General features: G+C 39.3%; 3 protein-coding genes across 19 annotated transcripts in view; 2 read left to right on the forward strand and 1 right to left on the reverse strand.

Annotated features, from left to right (window-relative positions):
* The window catches only part of LOC127440730 (gastrula zinc finger protein XlCGF57.1-like), a 518561-nt gene that overhangs the window by 380657 nt on the left and 117278 nt on the right, over positions 1-20626 (reverse strand). For 3 of the 14 annotated variants that reach the window (XM_051697534.1, XM_051697522.1, XM_051697518.1), the window contains exons 1-2: positions 917-1052; positions 618-761 (exon numbers count right to left, since the gene is read on the reverse strand). The exons of the other annotated variants lie outside the window; for them this stretch is intronic. In XM_051697534.1, coding sequence (XP_051553494.1) covers positions 618-761; positions 917-944 — 172 coding nt within the window. In that variant the 5' untranslated portion in view covers positions 945-1052. Of the gene's footprint in view, positions 1-617; positions 762-916; positions 1053-20626 lie in introns of those variants that run through there. 14 annotated transcript variants of the gene reach the window in all.
* Positions 1-20626, forward strand: part of LOC127440778 (gastrula zinc finger protein XlCGF57.1-like) — a 593771-nt gene that overhangs the window by 126812 nt on the left and 446333 nt on the right. Inside the window, exon 4 of one of the 2 annotated variants that reach the window (XR_007897193.1) lies at positions 10222-10297. The exons of the other annotated variant lie outside the window; for it this stretch is intronic. The gene's annotated coding sequence lies outside the window, so the exon portion shown is untranslated. Of the gene's footprint in view, positions 1-10221; positions 10298-20626 lie in introns of those variants that run through there. 2 annotated transcript variants of the gene reach the window in all.
* Positions 5227-20626, forward strand: part of LOC127440805 (zinc finger protein OZF-like) — a 61409-nt gene continuing 46009 nt past the window's right edge. The window contains exons 1-3 of one of the 3 annotated variants that reach the window (XM_051697728.1): positions 5227-5292; positions 5494-5637; positions 12442-15254. In XM_051697728.1, the coding sequence (XP_051553688.1) occupies positions 5544-5637; positions 12442-13622 (1275 nt within the window). In that variant the 5' untranslated portion in view covers positions 5227-5292; positions 5494-5543 and the 3' untranslated portion in view covers positions 13623-15254. The other 2 variants (XM_051697727.1, XM_051697729.1) reach the window with 2 other exon arrangements.

The raw sequence follows: 20626 nt of genomic DNA on the forward strand, positions 1-20626 counted from the left end.
AGGTGGAGTGAGAGCCGTGACGGGTGGAGTGAGAGCTCTCCCTGCCATGGAAAGATTTTACCCCTACTGGAATTGGCGGCATGATGCAGGTCACTTTCAGTGCCTGTGTTACTTTTGTTGGCTACGTATAATAACACTGATATGTTGCAATGCTTTCTCAGGTCTCGAGTAGGCTCGGTAAAGTGGCCCACTCTCTTCCTGACGTTGATGAGCCGGGAATGTGAACAAGGTCATATAGTGTTCACTGTTTGTGTTGCAATTGGCTCCATGACATGACTGCCATGTTCCAACAAAGTTTTCCAACCCCTTTGTGTTTATTGCCTATTAGCATGTTATTCATGTCAAAGTGCAAAAGCTCATAGTTAACTTCAGATACTGGCTCAGCAACTGGAAATAATTCATTTTAATAAGACAGTTTTACTTTGAAATCTAATTGTTATAAATCTATATGGTTTAATATTTGTTATTGAATGATTAATTGCTGTTTTTGTCTGATTAAATTATGAAATATGAATTGATAATTAATTACAGTCATCAAATGTGTTGAAATGCTTGAAGTTTTCTAACTTTAATCTTCATGAACAGACAATAATAAAGAATGAAGAATGGACACCAACCTCTTTGTTCCTCAGTATCTTCATTTTTCATGACATTTGAACTGCATGATTCTGGATAACTCATGTCCTCACTCTCTTCTTTAATAAACATCATTTTACAATGTTTTATCCCGCAGATCTCAGTTGAAACACCTGGAGTTATTCCTGTTCGTGTTGAAACAAGTCTTCTTTTAGGATGATGAGAATATTGACAACATTTATAAACATGAATCAGATACTCGAATAATGTAGAAACAAACAAAACAACAATGCCAGAAGTTTCTGCAGGTTTATGAGTATCAATAGAGAAGAGAGTTTACCGTTTTTCACGTCTCTATCAACGAACATGTACTAAATGTATTTACATTAAGTAAATGTTTATTATAACTCTATTAATTATCATGTTTATTATAACTCTATTATAATCTCTCAGAGCGCCGCCATGTTTGAGTGACGTCATAAAACAGCGTCTCGGAGGGGACATTCTGAACCGCTTGTCGTGACAAAATGCTCAATGTTGCTTATGTGCAACAACAAGGATTCTCAAATTTAAATAAATCAGACCCCAGATAGACTGAATTATTCATATTAAACTATTAAATAATTCCCTGCAGAAAAAATAGGACCTTAACAGAAATTATAATATAACTGTAATATAATTATAATAAAAAATAATTCAATATATTGGTAATTAAATTGAAAGCTATTATGGTCCAGACAGATGTATGCATTTCAAAAATGTGGGTTCTCCTGTTAAAAATGTTTACATATTTTTCATTAAAATTATATTATCAGAACATAGTCAGTGATGGGTTGTAGATTGGCAAATAATAACGAAGCTTTTTAGCTTAATTTCATTGCTCAGTATTGAGTTATTAGCTTCACTAGTTCATAAATCAAATAGCTTTTCAGTAGCGAAGTCACTTTATTAATAATGGTTTCCCGATAGTGTTGTAACTTAAGCTTTATGATCATCTTAACTAACGTCACTCGTTATTTCAAATCAAATCAAAATCAAATCACTTTTATTGTCACACAGCCATATACACAAGTGTAATGGTGTGTGAAATTCTTGGGTGCAGTTCCAATCAACATAGCAGTCGTGACAGTGATGAGACATATACCAATTTACAATAAACATCAGATTTACACAACACAATTTAAAGTCTAATATACACATAATTACACACAACACAATATACAAATAATAACATACACTGTACAGTATACAATACGCACAATATAGATACACACTATTCAATAAAAAAAGTATATATAGTATATATAGAATGTACAGTAGGTTGTATTGTACTGTGTTGTAGTAAGTTGTTAAGAGAGAATATAATATAATAATAATATAATTTATGACAGTCTGGTGTGAGATATAAGAGTAAGAGTAATAAAGTGCAGTGCTGATGTATTTGATTGTGGGAGAGCAAGAGTTCAAAAGTCTGATTGTTTGGGGGAAGAAGCTATCATGGAGTCGGCTGGTGCGGGTCCTGATGCTGCGATACCGCCTGCCTGATGGTAGCAGTGAGAACAGCCCATGGCTCGGGTGGCTGGAGTCTTTGATGATCCTCTGAGCTTTTTTCACACACCGCCTGGTATATGTCCTGGAGGGAGGGAAGCTCACCTCCGATGATGTGTCTGGTAGTTCGCACCACCCTTTGCAGTGCTTTGCGGTTGTGGGCTGTGCTATTGCCGTACCAGGCGGAGATGCAGCCAGTCAGGATGCTCTCTACAGTGCAGGTGTAGAACCGTGTATGGATGTGGAGGTTCATTCCAAACTTCCTCAGCCGTCTCAGGAAAAAGAGACGCTGAAGAGCCTTCTTCACAACAACTTCAGTGTGGATGGACCATGTGAGTTCCTCACTGATGTGGACACCTAGGAACTTGAAGCTGCTGACTCTCTCCACTGGTGCTCCATTGATGGTGATGGGGCTGTGTTCTCTGTCTTTTCTTCTGAAGTCCACCACAAGCTCCTTTGTCTTACTGACATTGAGGGAGAGGTTGTGCTCCTGACACCAGTGTGTCAGAGTGTGCACCTCCTCTCTGTAGGCTGTTTCATCATTGTCAGTGATCAGACCTACCACCGTCGTGTCATCAGCAAACTTAATGATGGCATTGGAGCTATGTGTTGCCACACAGTCATGTGTGTACAAGGAATACAAGAGTGGGCTGAGAACACAGCCCTGTGGGGCTCCAGTGTTGAGGGTTAGTGATGAGGAGATGTTGCTGCCTATTCTAACCACCTGGCGTCTGCTTGACAGGAAGTCCAGGATCCAGCTGCACAGCAAGCTGTTTAAGCCCAGAGCCCGGAGTTTCTCATCTAGCTTGGAGGGCACTATGGTGTTGAATGCTGAGCTGTAGTCTACAAACTACATTCTCACATAAGTGTTCTTTTTTTCCAGGTGGGAGAGAGCAGTGTGTATTGTAGATGCAATGGCATCATCAGTGGAGCGGTTGTTGCGGTATGCAAACTGCAATGGGTCCAGTGATGGAGGCAGCACAGAGCAGATGTAATCTCTGATTAGTCTCTCAAAGCATTTGCTGATGATGGGGGTCAGAGCAACAGGATGCCAGTCATTTAAGCAAGTGATTTTTGATTGCTTTGGAACAGGCACAATGGTGGATGTTTTAAAGCATGTGGGGACTACAGACAAAGAGAGGGAAAGGTTGAAAATGTCCATAAAAACACCAACCAGCTGGTTCGCGCACGCTCTGATGATGCGGGCCGGAATGCCGTCTGGGCTCGCGGCTTTGTGGATATTCACCCGTCGGAAGGATCGGGTTACATCCGCTACAGAGACGGAGAGTGAACTAACCTCTGTAGCTTCGGCCGCGAGGGCTCTCTCCGCAAGGGCGGTGTTATTTCCCTCAAAACGAGCATAAAAAGTATTTAGCTCATCCGGGAGAGAGGCAGCGGCGTTCATGGCGGAGATTTTATTCCCTTTAAAGTCAGTGCTGATGTTAATTCCCTGCCACATGCTTCTAGAGTTGGTGGTGTTAAACTGTCCTTCAATCTTGTTCCTGTACTGCCGTTTTGCTGTTCTGATTGTTTTTCGGAGGGCATAACTGGCTTGTTTATGCTCCTCCGCGTTCCCGGAATTAAAAGCGGAGGTCCGCACATTAAGTGCCACGCAAACATCGCTATTAATCCATGGCTTCTGGTTCGGATAGATCCGTGTTGTTCTGGTCGGAACGACGTCCTCTACGCACTTTCTGATGAAACACATTACGCTATCAGCGTAAAGCTCGATGTTGTCATCAGAGGCGGACCGGAACATCTCCCAGTTCTCAAAATGAAAAGAAGGTGGAAATACTGACAAGCACAGAAGTTGTACAATGGGTAAATATTTCGCACTATTTTGATTTTAAACATTTAAACATGGTACTTCTCTTACGTGAAAAGGTAGTATCACAAACGTACTGTATACGTACTGCATACAGATCATGTGTGAAACGGGCATGATATAACGTTACACTGTATTATGTGTCTTGTAAATTTAGACCTATCAAGTCGCTTACGCAGACTGCCGAGACTGCCTATTGATTTTATAGCAATTTTTTCAACACTTGTTTATCCTCTGAAATAGTTTACAATGGCTTTCCAATGATCAAAATATATTAATTGAATTTGTTTAATGTCCCTTTGTCTCATTAATTTACAAACGATTTAATGATCTACTTACAGTAGATAACGATGCTTTTTAGAAATGTGCCTTGGAGATTAAGTACTACTTAAATTCTGCTAACGTTCTACTAAGTGCTTTGGGAAACTCAGCCTATGTCTGTCTCTAGTTTTGAATCAGAACTAAAGATGTCAGATTAACAAATAAATCAATCAATTGAGTTGATTCTTTTCAATGAATGGGTCACACATGATACAAACACAGTGAGAATCAGTTCCCAATTCAGTCTGAATGACTCAGAAAGCTCATGCTCGTGCTGCTGAATCACTTGAAGCGGGTTCTTCTCACTCGCCAACACACTAACAGAATACTTTAAAAGATGGAAAACGAAGATAACTCTTGTTGCAGTCGATATTTAACTACAGTGAATGGAAACCAAACCTGCAAATTCATTCTATTTATTTATTTTTTGCCAGTGAGGAATAAGTTCTTAATTAAGTTCAACATGTGTGCAGCTTGTGAAAGACTACTACAGGTAAAGACATTTTCCAACCAAAAGAGTATCAAAACACTTTGTAGTAGCATGCACTTAAACACATAAGAAGTACCATGGCATTACCATGATATCTGGACATGTGCCATTACAATTACATATACCATGTACATATAAAATGTAGTATGAATATGGTAATCATACAGCAAAGTACCATGGTATTCTTTGAATTCTTTAAAGCATCATGTGAATACTATAGTATACTGTATATGGTAATATATCAAATTAATATGGTAGTACCATGGTATTCTCTGAAGTACACAATGTTCAAAATCTTACGTGTTAACTGTAAGGTAAATCATACTTTTTACTAATTAAAACTATATTGTTGTAATTTAGCCACATTAAGCCTTTTCTACGACGCAAGAATAAAACACACGACAAGCGGTTCAGCATGTCCCTTCCGAGATGCTGTTGTATGACGTCATTCAAAAATGGCGGCGCTCTGAGAGATTTACAGAGTTCTGATAAACATTCACTTTTAAACAAATAAATGCACCAAAGTGTCCTTGTAAGATAATGTTTAACACATGCACGTTTACACATACACGAAAACGGCAAACTGTCTTCTCTATTGATACTCATAAACCTGCAGAAACTTCTGGCATTGTTGTTTTGTTTGTTTCTACATTATTCGAGCATTTGATTCATGTTTATAAATGTCACAAATATTCTCATCATCCTAAAAGAAGACTTGTTTCAACACGAACAGGAATAACTCCAGGTGTTTCAACTGAGATCTGCGGGATAAAACATTGTAAAATGATGTTTATTAAAGAAGAGAGTGAGGACATGAGTTATCCAGAATCATGCAGTTCAAATGTCATGAAAAATGAAGATACTGAGGAACAAAGAGGTTGGTGTCCATTCTTCATTCTTTATTATTGTCTGTTCATGAATATTAAAGTAACAAAACTTAAAGCATTTCACCACATTTGATGACTGTAGTTAATTATCAATTCATATTTCATAATTTAATCAGACAAAATAGCAAATAAAATTGCTTTAAAAATAAAACAAAGTGCAAATAACATTTATTTAACCTCACAGCTTATGTGCGATTCAGCTGGAGTCTGAAATATTGTAATTATGAGTTAAGAGCACAATTATGACCATCTTTATAGTTAAAAAAAAGTACTTAAATATTTATCTTTTTTTTAATATTTTTCTTTTTTTTGCACCAAAAGTGATCATGTCACTTTAGAAGACATTAATTTAACCACTGGTCGTATCGATGACATTTATGCTGACTGTCTGTGATTTTTGGACCTTCAAAAGAGAAATCTCCATTCACTTGAATTTTAAGCACCTACTGACCTGAGATATTTTTCTTTTTTTCTTCAAATGTGTTCTGGACCCATATTCACAAAAATTCTTAAGGCTAAAAGTAGCTCCTAACGTGGAAATTTAGGAGCAACTCTTAAAAATTTGGGGTGTGTCACTTCTAAAAATCGTAAAAATTTTAATCTAAGAGTAATTCATAAAGCATTTTAACACTAAAAGTAGCCCCTAAACCCACGACAGCTTAGAAGTCCTCCTGAGGATATCGATCTATCTATCTATCTATCTATTAGGGATGGGCATTTTGGTCATTTGTGACTCGAGGGGCAATGACATGTACATAACTGTATATATATATATATATATATATATATATATATATATATATATATATATATATATATATATATAACGAACATCTTTAGCTACTGCATTGCGTCTTGTTGCTGCCAGGGTGCGAGAGAGACAGGACCCAAACGCAGAGGAAAACAGTCAAATGGATTTATTAACGACACAAGTTCTCTTAAAACAAAACAAAGCCCATGCAAAGGTCTCCCTCGACATGCGTGCGGAGACGAGGAACCCTCAAGAGTATGGGCAACGATACACTTCTAGAGACCAACAGACACACAAGGAATCTCCAACTAGAAGAGAGCACGGTTAACACTTGACAGCAAACAATACATTCACATCCAATGACAATATCAGTGATCTGACATCGGACATGACACACATGGGAATTTAAATAAGCGGGGAAACAAACAAGGGTCAGGTGCCGCTCGCAGCTGAGGGTGTAATGATCAGCGTTCCCATGGAAACAATCAGGGTTTCCATAGAAACGCTGATTCAGCATGCCAGTGGCACCTGAAACAGATTAGGGCAAAACGTAAACACGCTTTGAGAAAACGGGGACGATGATGCCTGGCAAGGTGACAGGACCATGGTATCACTGGAGAGCGCACGGCGGTCCCAAACAACTGGACCTGTGCGCTCACACAAAAAGGGTACACAAAACACAGGGGCAGGCCGATATTTGACAGTTCCAGTGTATCGTCTATTCATTATTATAGGCTGTTATAGAATAATCTATTGCATCATATTTTGTCATTATGTGAAGATTCACTGCCCAACTCAATGAAAGAAATGTCCACTGCCACACGTCTGGTGTGTGTGTGCATGTGTGTCCCCAAGTGTTCGCTCCTTTGGGGAAAGCCACGATGCCCCATATTGTTGTTGCTGTGATGACTCATGAAGCATTCCATTCAACTCGGAAAGTTGGAATTTCCACCTTTCAACTGGGTAAAGTGCAACGGAATTGCATGTTATGTCAGACTTCTAACTTGGAAACTCATGCAGAAATCTTCAGCTCCCATTTTGTCAAGATGCAGGTGTTTGTTACATCACGCAAACATGTCGGCACCCAGGGCAGGGAGGTTTACAGTCAGTGACAAACATTCACTTTTATTAAATAATATCCATTAACGAGTCAAAGTTCTTACATTAAATTATAATAAAATGTGTTTAGCAAACGTTTTGCAGACACAGGTGTTCAAAACACGGTTAATTACACTCCTTTGATGATCGTAACGAAAGTATTGCAGTGTCATATCGGTTTGGTTGCTATGAGACGTCTTTGACAATCAATGGACCCCTCAAAATCACAACGTAATCAATCTCAAAATTAAAAACAAGCTCCCTCTTTGACATGTTCGTGTTTAGTGGTCAGGTAATTGTCACTGAATTTCGAATTAAGTAAGAAGTCACGTCATGCATGGTCAAGATCGATCATCATTTTCATGATCGATCATTGCTGCCATGTCCGAGTACTCGAGTACCCATGCCCATCCCTACTTACTATCTGTCTATCTATCTTGCTGTCTGTCTATGAGGAATTTGCTGAGAAAAAGCGCTTCACTGTCTACCAATCACTTTGGCTGGTTTTAAAGAAGCGCGCTCATAAAATGTGACGTCATCCTTAGCAACGAGGTCAACTCCGCCTTATTCTTACATTAAGATTTCCTTTGTGAAACTTGCTCTTAGCAGTTTTGTGAATAGCTTTTAAGCAGAAACTCATAGCTAGGAACTCTTTGGAGAACTCCTAGTGGTAATATAATCTTTGTGAATACGGGCCCTGTTGAAGAAAGAAAGTCATACACACCTGGGATATCATGAGGGTGAGCAAATAATGAGACAATTTTCGCTGGGGTGAACTATCCCGTTAATTAATTGACCGCCTGTCTGCTTATCTTCAACGTGTTTTACACGAGTGTGGAGTTTACTACGATAAAATTGCTGTTTTATAAGAGAACACAAGGACAATTTTGTGACAGGTAGGTGTCCGTTTACGGCTCTCCCTATTCATTTGTATGGTATCCGCAAATGGTGACTTACTGCCGTAACACTCTAGTTGACCGTTACAATCTCTCCTAGGATAGAGCCATGTAGGTTGATATCTCAGTATAGAAAATATCTGGTTGGTCTAAGTAAAGGTGACAGACAGTAACTTCCATCACTTTTTCCAGCGTAGAAGCCACATATATCAGGTAAATATGGATAAAATCAAAAGTGATATTTTTTTTATTTAAATGGTTTAAACCAAAATGTTTCTCATGTTTTCAAACTGGTAATATCAGCATTTCTTCGGCGCCGTGTTGCGCTTCCTTACTACTGGACAATTTGCATAAGTATCATTTACGTGCGCAGTACCAATGCTAAAATCAAAACAATGCATTCTCTGCAATCGCTTTTCACGTGGAGCTCAAATCAGCGCGAATCAAAGTGGATAGCCATGATTAATATTATGGAGGATGAGGATTTGAGAGATTTAATGCCCATTGCAATAAAAACTTTGGTAATCTTCCCACTTAGACTTGGGAAAACATTTAATGTTATTTGAATTGGTGCTATTTTAGTGCATTTCTGTATTTATAATTGTATAATACTTTCTTTTGGAAAACATTAATAAAATATTATTGTTACATATTCTTTTCTTAGAAGGAACTAAATGCATTTTGGCAGGAAAAGAAGTATATATACACTACCGGTCAAAAGTTTTGAAACACGACTGAAATGTTTCTCATGATTTTAAAAATCTTTTGATCTTTTGGTGTATGCTTAAATGTTTGAAATTAGTTTTGTAGACAAAAATATAATTGTGCCAACATATTAATTTATTTCATTATAAAACTAAAATGTAATAATAAAAAAAAGTTTTTGAAATTGATGACTTGGACCAAATAATAAAGAAAAGCAGCTAATAAGTGCCCAACATAGATGGGAACTCCTTCAGTACTGTTTACTGTTTAAAAAGCATCCCAGGGTGATACCTCAAGAAGTTGGTTGAGAAAATGTCAAGAGTACATGTCTGCAAATTCTAGGCAAAGGGTGACTACTTTGAAGATGCCAAAATATAACACAGTTTTGATTTATTTTGGAATTTGTTTAGTCACAACATAATTCCCATAGTTCCATTTATGTTATTCCATAGTTTTGATGACTTTACTATTATTCTAAAATGTGAAAAAAAATAAAAAAATTATAATAAAGAATGAGTAAGTGTTTCAAAACTTTTGACCAGTAGTGTATGTGTGTATATATATACAGATGTGCTCAAAAGTTTGCATACCCTGGCAGAAATTATGAAATTTTAGCATTGATTTTGAAAATATGACTGATCATGCAAAAAAACTGTCTTTTATTTAAGGATAGTGATCATATGAAGCCATTTATTATCACATAGTTGTTTGGCTCCTTTTTAAATCATAATGATAACAGAAATCACCCAAATGGCCCTGATCAAAAGTTTGCATACCCTTGAATGTTTGGCCTTGTTACAGACACACAAGGTGACACACACAGGTTTAAATGGCAATTAAAGGTTAATTTCCCACACCTGTGGCTTTTTAAATTGCAATTAGTGTCTGTGTGTAAATAGTCAATGAGTTTGTTAGCTCTCACGTGGATGCACTGAGCAGGCTAGATACTGAGCCATGGGGAGCAGAAAAGAACTGTCAAAAGACCTGTGTAACAAGGTGTGTGAACTTTATAAAGATGGAAAAGGATATAAAAAGATATCCAAAGCCTTGAAAATGCCAGTCAGTACTGTTCAATCACTTATTAAGAAGTGGAAAATTTGGGGATCTCTTGATACCAAGCCAAGGTCAGGTAGACCAAGAAAGATTTCAGCCACAACTGCCAGAAGAATTGTTCGGGATACAAAGAAAAACCCACAGGTAACCTCAAGAGAAATACAGGCTGCTCTGGAAAAAGACGGTGTGGTTGTTTCAAGGAGCACAATACGACGATACTTGAACAAATATGAGCTGCATGGTCGAGTTGCCAGAAAGAAGCCAATGCCACAAAAAAGCCCGGTTACAAAATGCCCGACAACACCTTGACATGCCTCACAGATTCTGACGCACTGTAATTTGGAGTGACGAGACCAAAATAGAGCTTTATGGTCACAACCATAAGCGCTATGTTTGGAGAGGGGTCAACAAGTATTTTGCTCCTTGAAACAACCACACCGTCTTTTTCCAGAGCAGCCTGTATTTCTCCTGAGGTTACCTGTGGGTTTTTCTTTGTATCCCGAACAATTCTTCTGGCAGTTGTGGCTGAAATCTTTCTTGGTCTACCTGACCTTGGCTTGGTATCAAGAGATCCCCGAATTTTCCACTTCTTAATAAGTGATTGAACAGTACTGACTGGCATTTTCAAGGCTTTGGATATATTTTTATATCATTTTCCATCTTTATAAAGTTCCATTTCCTTGTTACGCAGGTCTTTTGACAGTTCTTTTCTACTGACTCTGGAAAACACCAAAAGAAAGATGCCCAGGGTCGCTGCTCATCTGCGTGAATGTTCCTTAGGCATGCTGAATGGAGGCATGAGGACTGCAGATGTGGCCAGGGCAATAAATTACAATGTCCGTACTGTGAGACGCCAAAGACAGCACTACAGGGAGACAGGAAGCTGATTGTCCTCGCAGTGGCAGACCACGTGTAACAACATGTCACATCTGCGGGACAGGTACAGGATGGCAACAACAACTGCCCGAGTTACACCAGGAATGCACAATCCCTCCATCATTGCTCAGACTCTCTGCAGTAGGCTGAGAGAGGCTGGACTGAGGGCTTGTAGTCCTGTTGTAAGGCAGGTCCTTACCAGACATCACTGGCAACAACATCGCCTATGGACACAAACCCACCTTCGCTGGATCAGAAAGGACTGGCAAAAAGTGCTATTCACTGACGAGTCGTGGTTTTGTCTCACCAGGGGTGATGGTCGGACTCTAGTTTATCATCAAAGGAATGAGCGTTACACTGAGGCCTGTACTCTGGAGCGGGATTGATTTGGAGGTGGAGGGTCTGTCATGGTCTGGGGCGGTGTGTCACAGCATCATCGGACTGAGCTTGTTGTCATTGCAGGAAATCTCAATGCTGTGTGTTACAGGGAAGACATCCTCCTCCCTCATGTGGTACCCTTCAGCATGACAATGCCACCAGCCATACTGCTTGTTCTGTGCGTGATTCCCTGCAAGACAGGAATGTCAGTGTTCTGCCATGGCCAGCAAAGAGCCCGGATCTCAATCCCATTGAGCACGTCTGGGATGTGTTGGATTGGAGGGTGAGGGCTAGGGCCATTCCCCAGAAATGTCCAGGAACTTGCAAGTGCCTTGGTGGAAGAGTGGGGTAACATTTCACAGCAAGAACTGGCAAATCTGCTGCAGTCCATGAGGAGGAGATGCACTGCAGTACTTAATGTAGCTGGTGGCCACACCAGATACTGACTGTTACTTTTGCTTTTGAGCCCCCCCCCCCCTTTATTCAGGGAAGCATTATTCTATTTCTGTTAGTCACATGTCTGTGAAACTTGTTCAGTTTACATCTTAGTTGTTGAATCTTTTTATGTTCATACAAATATTTACACTTGTTAAGTTTGCTGAAAATAAAAGCAGTTAAAGATGAGAGGACGTTTCTTTTTTTGCTGAGTTATATATATAAATGTGTGTATGTCAAATTTCAGCACTAGAAATGTGAGATTAATTACAATTAAATATGAAAAATCATGTGATTAATCTTGATTAAATATTTTAAGCGACTGACAGCAGACAGCACTTGTAAATATTAACATTGTATTATTTTTTCTTAAAACTGAGTGTGGCCTTCGAGGCTATAGCTCATAGGAGCTGTAAAATGACAATGTAATAAATCTAAGAAAAAACTAAATGCTTATAACATTGAATTCCTTATACCTTGCAGCAGATCGCATTAACAAACATCACATTAAAATAAACACTTGATACATTTAATCGTTTTCTTCTATAGAATTTGTTTATTTCCATAATTTTAATATTTGTCCTTTTGTGTTTTCATTTTAGATCTGATAGTAAAAGAGGAAAATCAAGAACTGAATGAAGTGAAGGAGGAGAAACACCATCCGGATCAGACACTTCATAGTTTCAAAACTGAACAAAAGTCTTTTAGTGGCTCACAGACTGAAACTTTCTCACAAAAGAGAACTAAAAGAACAAGAGTAAAACATTCTTTCACCTGCAATCAGTGCGGGAAGATTTATGCACATAAAGCAGATCTTAAGCGTCACATGAGAAATCACACTGGTGAGAAGCCTTTCACATGCCATCAATGTATGAAGAGTTTTAAACGTAAAGAAATTCTCTTAAGGCACATGAGAAGTCACACTGGAGAGCAGCCTTTCATGTGCCATCAGTGTGGGAAGAGTTTCAAACGTAAAGAAAATCTCACTAGGCACATGAGAATTCACACTAGAGAGAAGCCCTTCGCCTGCTATCAGTGTGGAAAGAGTTTCAAATGTAAAGAAAATCTTACTAGGCACATGAGAATTCACACTGGTGAGAAGCCCTTCACCTGCTGTCAGTGTGGAAAGAGTTTCAAATGTAAAGAAAATCTTACTAATCACATGAGAATTCACACTGGAGAGAAGCCTTTCAAATGCCATCAGTGTGGAAAGAGTTTCATACAGGCATGTAATCTAAAGAAACATCTTTCTGTGCACTCTGGAGAAAAGTCATATAGCTGTGATCAGTGTGGCAAAACATTTTCTTCAGCATCAGCCTTAAGAACACACTGGAAAATTCATCCAAATGAGAAGCCCTACTTGTGTTCACTTTGTGGAAAAAGGTTTTCATTTGTGCAGAGTTTTAAAGTCCACCAGAAAAAGCACACCGGTATGACAGATTATTCATGCTCTGAGTGTGGTAAAGCCTTTTACAGAACTTGTGACTTGGAAAGTCACAAAAGAATCCATACTGGAGAAAAACCTTACAAGTGTTCACATTGTAAAAAGAGTTTCACCACTTCAGGAAACCTGAAAAAACACGAGAGAGTGCATACTGGAGAGAAGCCGTACCACTGCACTTCATGTGGGAAGAGTTTCAGTATTTCAGGAAACCTGAAAGCACATGAAAGAGTGCATACTGGAGAGAAGCCGTACCACTGCACTTCATGTGGGAAGAGTTTCAGCCAATCAGGCTCTCTACTGACTCATAGAAAAAACCATTGCCCAGGGTTGTCACAGTGAACAAAGTTCATCTTTATTTGCCTTGGAAATGGTTTGAAATGTAGAAAAAAACAAGATTTAATTTCTCTCAAAAGAACAATTATAATTATAGCTGCAATCAGAAATTACGGGGAAAAGTGCTCCAATGGCATGCGAGGAATTGCGGTTTTCAAAAAAACAACAACAAAAAAAACAAACAGTAGAATCACTTGTATTACAAAATAATTCATTATAGGCCTAACTTTTGACCGATAGGTGGCACTGTCAACACATTTATATGGTGCAGTCAGGTTGTGGTGACAAACACACAAAGTTTCATGTCAGTTTGCAAAAGTGTTGCCAAGATACAGCCTCAGATCCTTTTTGGCATCTTGCCATCTACAGTGCTGTGAAAAAGTATTCGCCCCATCCTGATCTTTTGTTTTTGTGTAGATCTCATCCTAAATTGTTTCAAAAATGTAAACAAAATCTATTATAAATCAAAGGCAATCTGAGTAAACACAAAATACAGTTTTTAAATTATAAAGTTATATATATTGAATCAAATAAGTTTTCCAATATCAACTGGGCCTGTACTTACTAAATCAATAAAAAAATATATATTTGAAAACTGTATTTTGTGTTTCCTCGGGTTGCCTTTGTTTTATGTTATATCCCGTTTGAAAATCTAAAACAATTTAGTATGAAAAATACACAAAAATAGAAGAAATCAGGAATCAATTTCACATCACTGTACTTCGTTGTTGCGCTTTTCAAGAAGCGTTTGGTCTGTTGAAAAGCTTCTGACAACTTTTTGCCATGAGTTTCCCTAGATGATACACCCCAAATTTTGTAGGTACACTCTAGGCATTGTGCTGATGATACATACCAAATTTCGTAGTGATAAACCAATGCGTTTGTAAAATAAATCATTTTGTGACAAAATTCAAAATGGCCAACGGCACTTATGGCGACATATGAAAAATTGGTATCATTTGACTCTGTATCCCCCCATTGAATTTAAAAAGACCTTATGATTTCAGGCCAAAGTATTCAGACGTTATTAGCAAAATAGCAATTTTTCTTTTATCTTGACCAGTAAGAGGCATTGTGCAAAACTGTGCAGGTACCCTCAATTCACGATGGCTATGACTATATGCCAGAGCATTGCGAAGATACAGCCTTGAGTCCCATTTTGGCGTGCTTGCCGTTCAATTCATTATACAAGAACGATTTGGTCTATTAAAAAACTTTTAATAGCTTTTTGTCACCAGTGTCCCTATATGCCAGATTTTGTGCAATTAAGACATACAGCCTAGGAGTTTGAAAAAGTAGGTTTTTCAGAAAATTCTAAATGGTGGAAAATCTAATAGGGAGGACATTTTTGTTTCTAGGACCAGGACAGTTTAAAAGATATGAGCATAAACATAAGTGCAACTTTGAACTTTTGGTGGCACTAGAAGGTCAGAGTCAAGAGACCCCAATTTTTTTGTATGATTTATGTTCATACTCTACTATATTTGTGTGCCAAATTTCACAACTTTCCTTTTTCAAATTTCAAAACATTAGTTTAGAAAACTGTTGTTGATGCTGTGAAATGCAACAGATATTGTATGAATTGTTTTCTTCTATATAAAATATTCTGTCTAATAAATACATTTTCCAGATGTAAACACTCAATCAAATAGACGGCTGTTTAAACTGTTGCTGGGTTGTTGCCAATATTGACCATCATGTGGTATGACCTCATAAAGATACTGTTTTATCAGTATCAGTGGTTTATCAAAAAAATTATAATTTGATTATAAAATTCATAATGGTTTTGTGTGGGAATAATGCCTGTTTTGCTTAGGTGGCCAATTCTTTTGCCTGTAAGACCCAGTTTACACCTAGTATTAAGATTATGGATGCACCAATGCCACTTTTTCCTCTACCGATTTGATTGAGATTCTTGAAATCTCAGTATCGCCCAATAACGATACTGATCCGATACCAGTGTTTTTTTTCTTTCATAATCAGTTTATTATATCTATAAACTCTTTAAACTGTGTTACTAATTAGGGGTACTAATTCCAATGAAAGTCATTCGTGAGTAGCGCTCGCATATGAAAATAGCTGCAAGCTCTGAGGGCTGAAAATAGCAGTAAGAGCATTACCAGCCTGTGTGTGCTATGTACACCGATCAGCCACAGCAATAAAACCACCTGCCTAGTATTGTGTAGATCCCCCTAGTGCTGCCAAAACAGACCTGACCTGTCATGGCATGGACTCTACAAGACCTCTGAAGGTGTCCTGTGGTATCTGGCACCACGACGTTAACAGCAGATCCTTTAAGTCCTGTAAGTTGCGAGGTGGGGCCTCCATGAATCGGACTTGTTGGTCCAGAACATCCCATAGATGCTCAGTCGGACTGAGATATGTATACGTATGTATATATATATATATATATATATATATATATATATATATATATATAATGTAGGGCTTTACTGGTTTAGATCAGTGTTACTATCAGAAATAATTAATAATTATTTCTTTAGTTATTAATTAATATTTAGATTAATTAATTGAATCTAACTCATTAAAACCTCATATGGGGCTCCAGTAAATGTAGTGCGCTACGTTTAGGAGCGGGTTTGGTTATTAGCAATAATTAATAATTATCAAAGACAATTATCAATTATTAAAATCAATAGAACATTGATGAGAATCAATGTTAGCTTTTCTAATCCTTTAAATCAACAATTATCAAAGATAATCATTAATTGTTAACATCGATGAAACAATTAAAATTAACACTAGCTTATTGATCATTCAAATTCAACAATTATCAAAGATAATTATCAGTTATCAAAAATCAATAGAATATTAATAAGGATTAACATTGACGGGGCACCACCCTGGAATCAGGGACTAATAACCAGATAGTAAAACAGTCTCAATATTAGATTGTTTTCTTAGGAAAATCTGAAGAATATCGATTTTCGGGGAAAAAACCAATGAATGAAGGCTTGAATCTGAGCACTGACATCCCGTCAGCATGACACAGGCGTATGCAAAACAAACCAAAACACTTCTCTTTGTAATATAAACAAAGTTTATTTATGCAGTAATATCAATTAATAATTAATACAATGCAGACAATAAACTTCCGACTTACAACTACAAACTAAACAGTGATATGATTAGATATGGAAATCAAAATAATCCTATAACACATGAGGGTGTGTGTGTTTGTGAGGGGTCACGTGTGTGTGTGTGGTTAGAACGAGAGAGAGAGAGAATAAAGTTACGGCCCTAAAGCCAATTTCGCGATCGTGGGAGAGAAAGCAGCTGTTAGTTTATCGCTCAGAGACGCGGTGGACGGCGCGTAAACAGTCCCGCGTTCTTTGACTCTTTAATGGATGAACTCAGTTTACCTGTCTCACCCGCGATGGTGAAATTTGCACAACAGTCCAATTTGGTTGGACCACAATACAGCAAAACAAATTCATGATAATTAATACCCTGAGTATTAATAATGAGCGAACATGGCGGTCCATAAACTGTACAAGCAAAAAACACTATAATATTCTATCTCTGCCCAGATGTAAATCTCTTACTTGAATCGCATGAGGACACAGGTAGAATGTGTGTTCCTCTGTCCTTTAACTCCGACCCAGTTCCTTGAGGCTCGGGTGATGACGGGAGGCCGTTTCCTCGCTCTGTTGGCGGGCGTACAGCTGACTGCTTCTCGGCAGCCTGGTGGAGAAATCAGAAATGTTGACTTGATTGAAGATGGAAGAGAAATCTTTAATCTCTTCACTTCTGCAGGCAAACGGATGAAGGTGCGGATTGCTCGGCGGTCTCCTTCGGATCCGATAGAGTGTTCGGTTGAACACAGAGTAATCTCAACTCGTCCAGCGAGATGGAGATTGTATGGCCACAGTTTCAAGTCGTACGTTACTTCCTTGTGCCACGAGGTTGCACCTGAGAGCAGCGATGAGCTACGTTTATACACAGTAAACAAAGTTGCTGGAAGCAAATCCCGGAAGTATTTCAGAGTTATTTCTACTCCTGATGATGTCATGGTTTGAGGGACGTTCTGTTGTGTGCCTCATCCATTAGGAGTTGAGAGTTTGATCCTTTAGTGAGCAAGGCTTCATGGGATTTGTAGTCTGTTTTGGACTCCCTTTGTTTGATTTTGACACGATTTTTATCAGTAAGAATTACGACTTGGTGTGTGGGGGCTGAGTTAGGTTTTACGACTGTGTAAGCCCTGCCTTTGTCTTCTGTCTGAATACATGAGGCCCAACATATATATATATATATATATATATATATATATATATATATATATATATATATATATATATATCATACACACACTATATATATATATATATATATATATATATATACAGACAAACACACACACACACACACACACAGAGCTCTAGTAAAAATTAAGAGACCACTCCAAATGTTCAGTTTTTCTGGATTTACTCTTTATAGGTATGTGTTTGAGTAAAATAAAAATATTATGTCTAAATGTCATTTAGAGCATTTATTTGGAGAAAATGACAACTGGTCAAAATAACAAAAAAGATGCTGTGTATACTTGACATCGCGTAGTTACGCATATGGGAGTGCCTTCATACACGACCTAGTTGAAACCTCTCTACAATAATGCCAATATTCTTATATTGGCTATGGTGTTTGAGCCCCGCCTGTTTTGGTGCAAACTGTACGCTATAAAAACAGGTGCACAAACACCATTTCCTCAGAATTTCTTCCTTCAAGACAGCGATCATCTCGTTTAGAAGCCCTCTACCTTCGCCATTGATATACACGAGTTAATGGGCGGAAAACTTTCCGCTCCCCTGCAGTGCTCCGGTGAACATCACACCACCTCGCCGATTAATGCTTCGCTGGTTAACGGGCCTCAGCATCCTGATTCCCCGCAGCGCTTCGGCAGGGTTTGTGTATCCTTACAAACAATTGTATATTGTGTATTGTATACTGTGTGATATAAACATAAATATATATTTATTTATATATCTAAAAGAGTCACTTACATATTCGCATCTTTTTAAAGATGTTCCATAAGTGTTCCTTGTGTGAGAGGCACATCCCGCCATCAGATTAGCATGAGAGCTGCGTTTACAGTCTGGACTGCGTCCACGCAGAGTCAGCTCTCATGGAGACAGACTGTCCTCACTGTGAGGGCATGAGTCTCAAGACGCTTCGCTTGTGAATCACCCTCATTCTGAGGAATGATTCAGCCTCACAAGCCCTCCCACCTGCCTCTTCTGTGATACCCGAGGATTCACACGAGGAGGCACGGCGGGGCGGCGAGATCAAGCAGTATGACTTTGAGGTGGTCCTTGAGGCGGCACATGCCCCTCAAGCCCCTCAATCTCTCCGAAGCACGTTTTCCGATACGCTGTGTGCGAGATGAACTCCGGCCATCTGAAAGAGCGGGCAGCCTCGTCTCGTGCAGCGATTCTGATGCTGGGGATAATAATGACGATGTCATTATGTCTCTCGCTGCATCAGGTGAGTGGTCAGTGGATGAGGCTGCTGCCCCTCCCCCCAGCGAGGGTGAGGAATGTGCACGCACCACTGACAGAGAGATGCTCTGCGTACTTACAAGGATGGTCGAAGAGCTTCACCCTGAGTGGTCTCCCCCAGAGGAACCTGAACAGTCTCACCTCGATGAATGGTTCCAGCAGTCCGGACGGCGTCAAAAGGCAGCGTCCCACAAATCTGCCCCATTCTTCCCCGAAGTTCACAACGAACTATCCAAGTCCTGGCATGCGACCTTATACAGCGCGCTCGCGCAGTGACGCCATCCTCTTTAATGTGGTCATGGGGAAGAAAACGGTTATTAAAGCGGCACACCTCTGCCCAGCAAGTAACAGAGCGTGGAGATCACGCCCCATACATCCTTCCAAACCATGTTGACAAATGTCCACACTGGCGGGAAAAGCTTACTCAGCAGCAGAACAAGCTGGATCAGCACTCCACACAATGGCGGTGCACCAGGAATTTCAAGCCAAGCTCCTCAGGCAAATGGAAGAGCACGGCTTCAATCCAGAGATATTCAAAGAGCTCCGCACTGCTACAGATTTAGCGCTGCATACCACGAAATTCATTGTGCAGGCCATCAGCAAGTCCATGGTCAACCTGACAGTTCTGGATCGATGTATATGGCTGACCCTCACAGAAATGAGTGATAAGAACAAAGCCACTCTGTTGGATGCTCCAGTGTCTCCAGACGGCCTCTTTGGCGGCTCTGTGAATAAGTTTGCTGAGCGTTACATAGCGATTCAGCAGCAGTCACAGACTATGAGACACTTTATACCCAAACGGAGTATATCATATCCGGTTCGCCCTCGTTCTGTTTCAAGCCAGCATCTGACTAAAAGCCCCATACCTGCTGCCTCACCGGCACCTGCATATCAGCATGTGCAGCAAAAGCCTGCTGACAGGCACAACCCTTTGAAGCAGAAAGCAGAGTCCGCAATCACTCCAAAAAAAAGGCTCGATTGGAGACACAAAACACTGTTCCCCATCTCCCCACTACTGTTTGTCGGGAAAGGAATATTGTTGTTCAGAATGTTGTTTCTGTGTCTTGCACTCAAATAAATGCAATAAAAAATTGCAGCGTTCGTTGCAAATGCAAGAGGTGCTCACGCATTCTCAATAAAGAGCCTCTTTTTCCTCTTAAAAGCACACATCACCCCTATAGTGAATGTCGCATCATTTCATACAGTGAGCAAACCGAATTGCCCTCTGTCCCGTTACACGGATGCGTGGCGAGCCCTAACGGGTATTTCAGAATGGGTGCAAAAACGATCGAACATGGTTGTACGATCCAATTTTGCACACCGGCCACCCAGTTTCAAAGGCATTCTGTCTTCCACGGTTTCGTCTGAAGACGCGCCAGTGTTATGAGCCGAAATACACAGTCTCATCGTGAAAAACGCGATATTGTGCCAAATTGTCAAGCACAAAAAGAGTTTTACAGCCATTATTTTCTTGTTCCAAAGAAAGATGGTGGG

The sequence above is a fragment of the Myxocyprinus asiaticus genome, chromosome 5 (assembly GCF_019703515.2).
Source record: "Myxocyprinus asiaticus isolate MX2 ecotype Aquarium Trade chromosome 5, UBuf_Myxa_2, whole genome shotgun sequence".
NCBI classification, from domain to species: Eukaryota; Metazoa; Chordata; class Actinopteri; order Cypriniformes; family Catostomidae; genus Myxocyprinus; species Myxocyprinus asiaticus.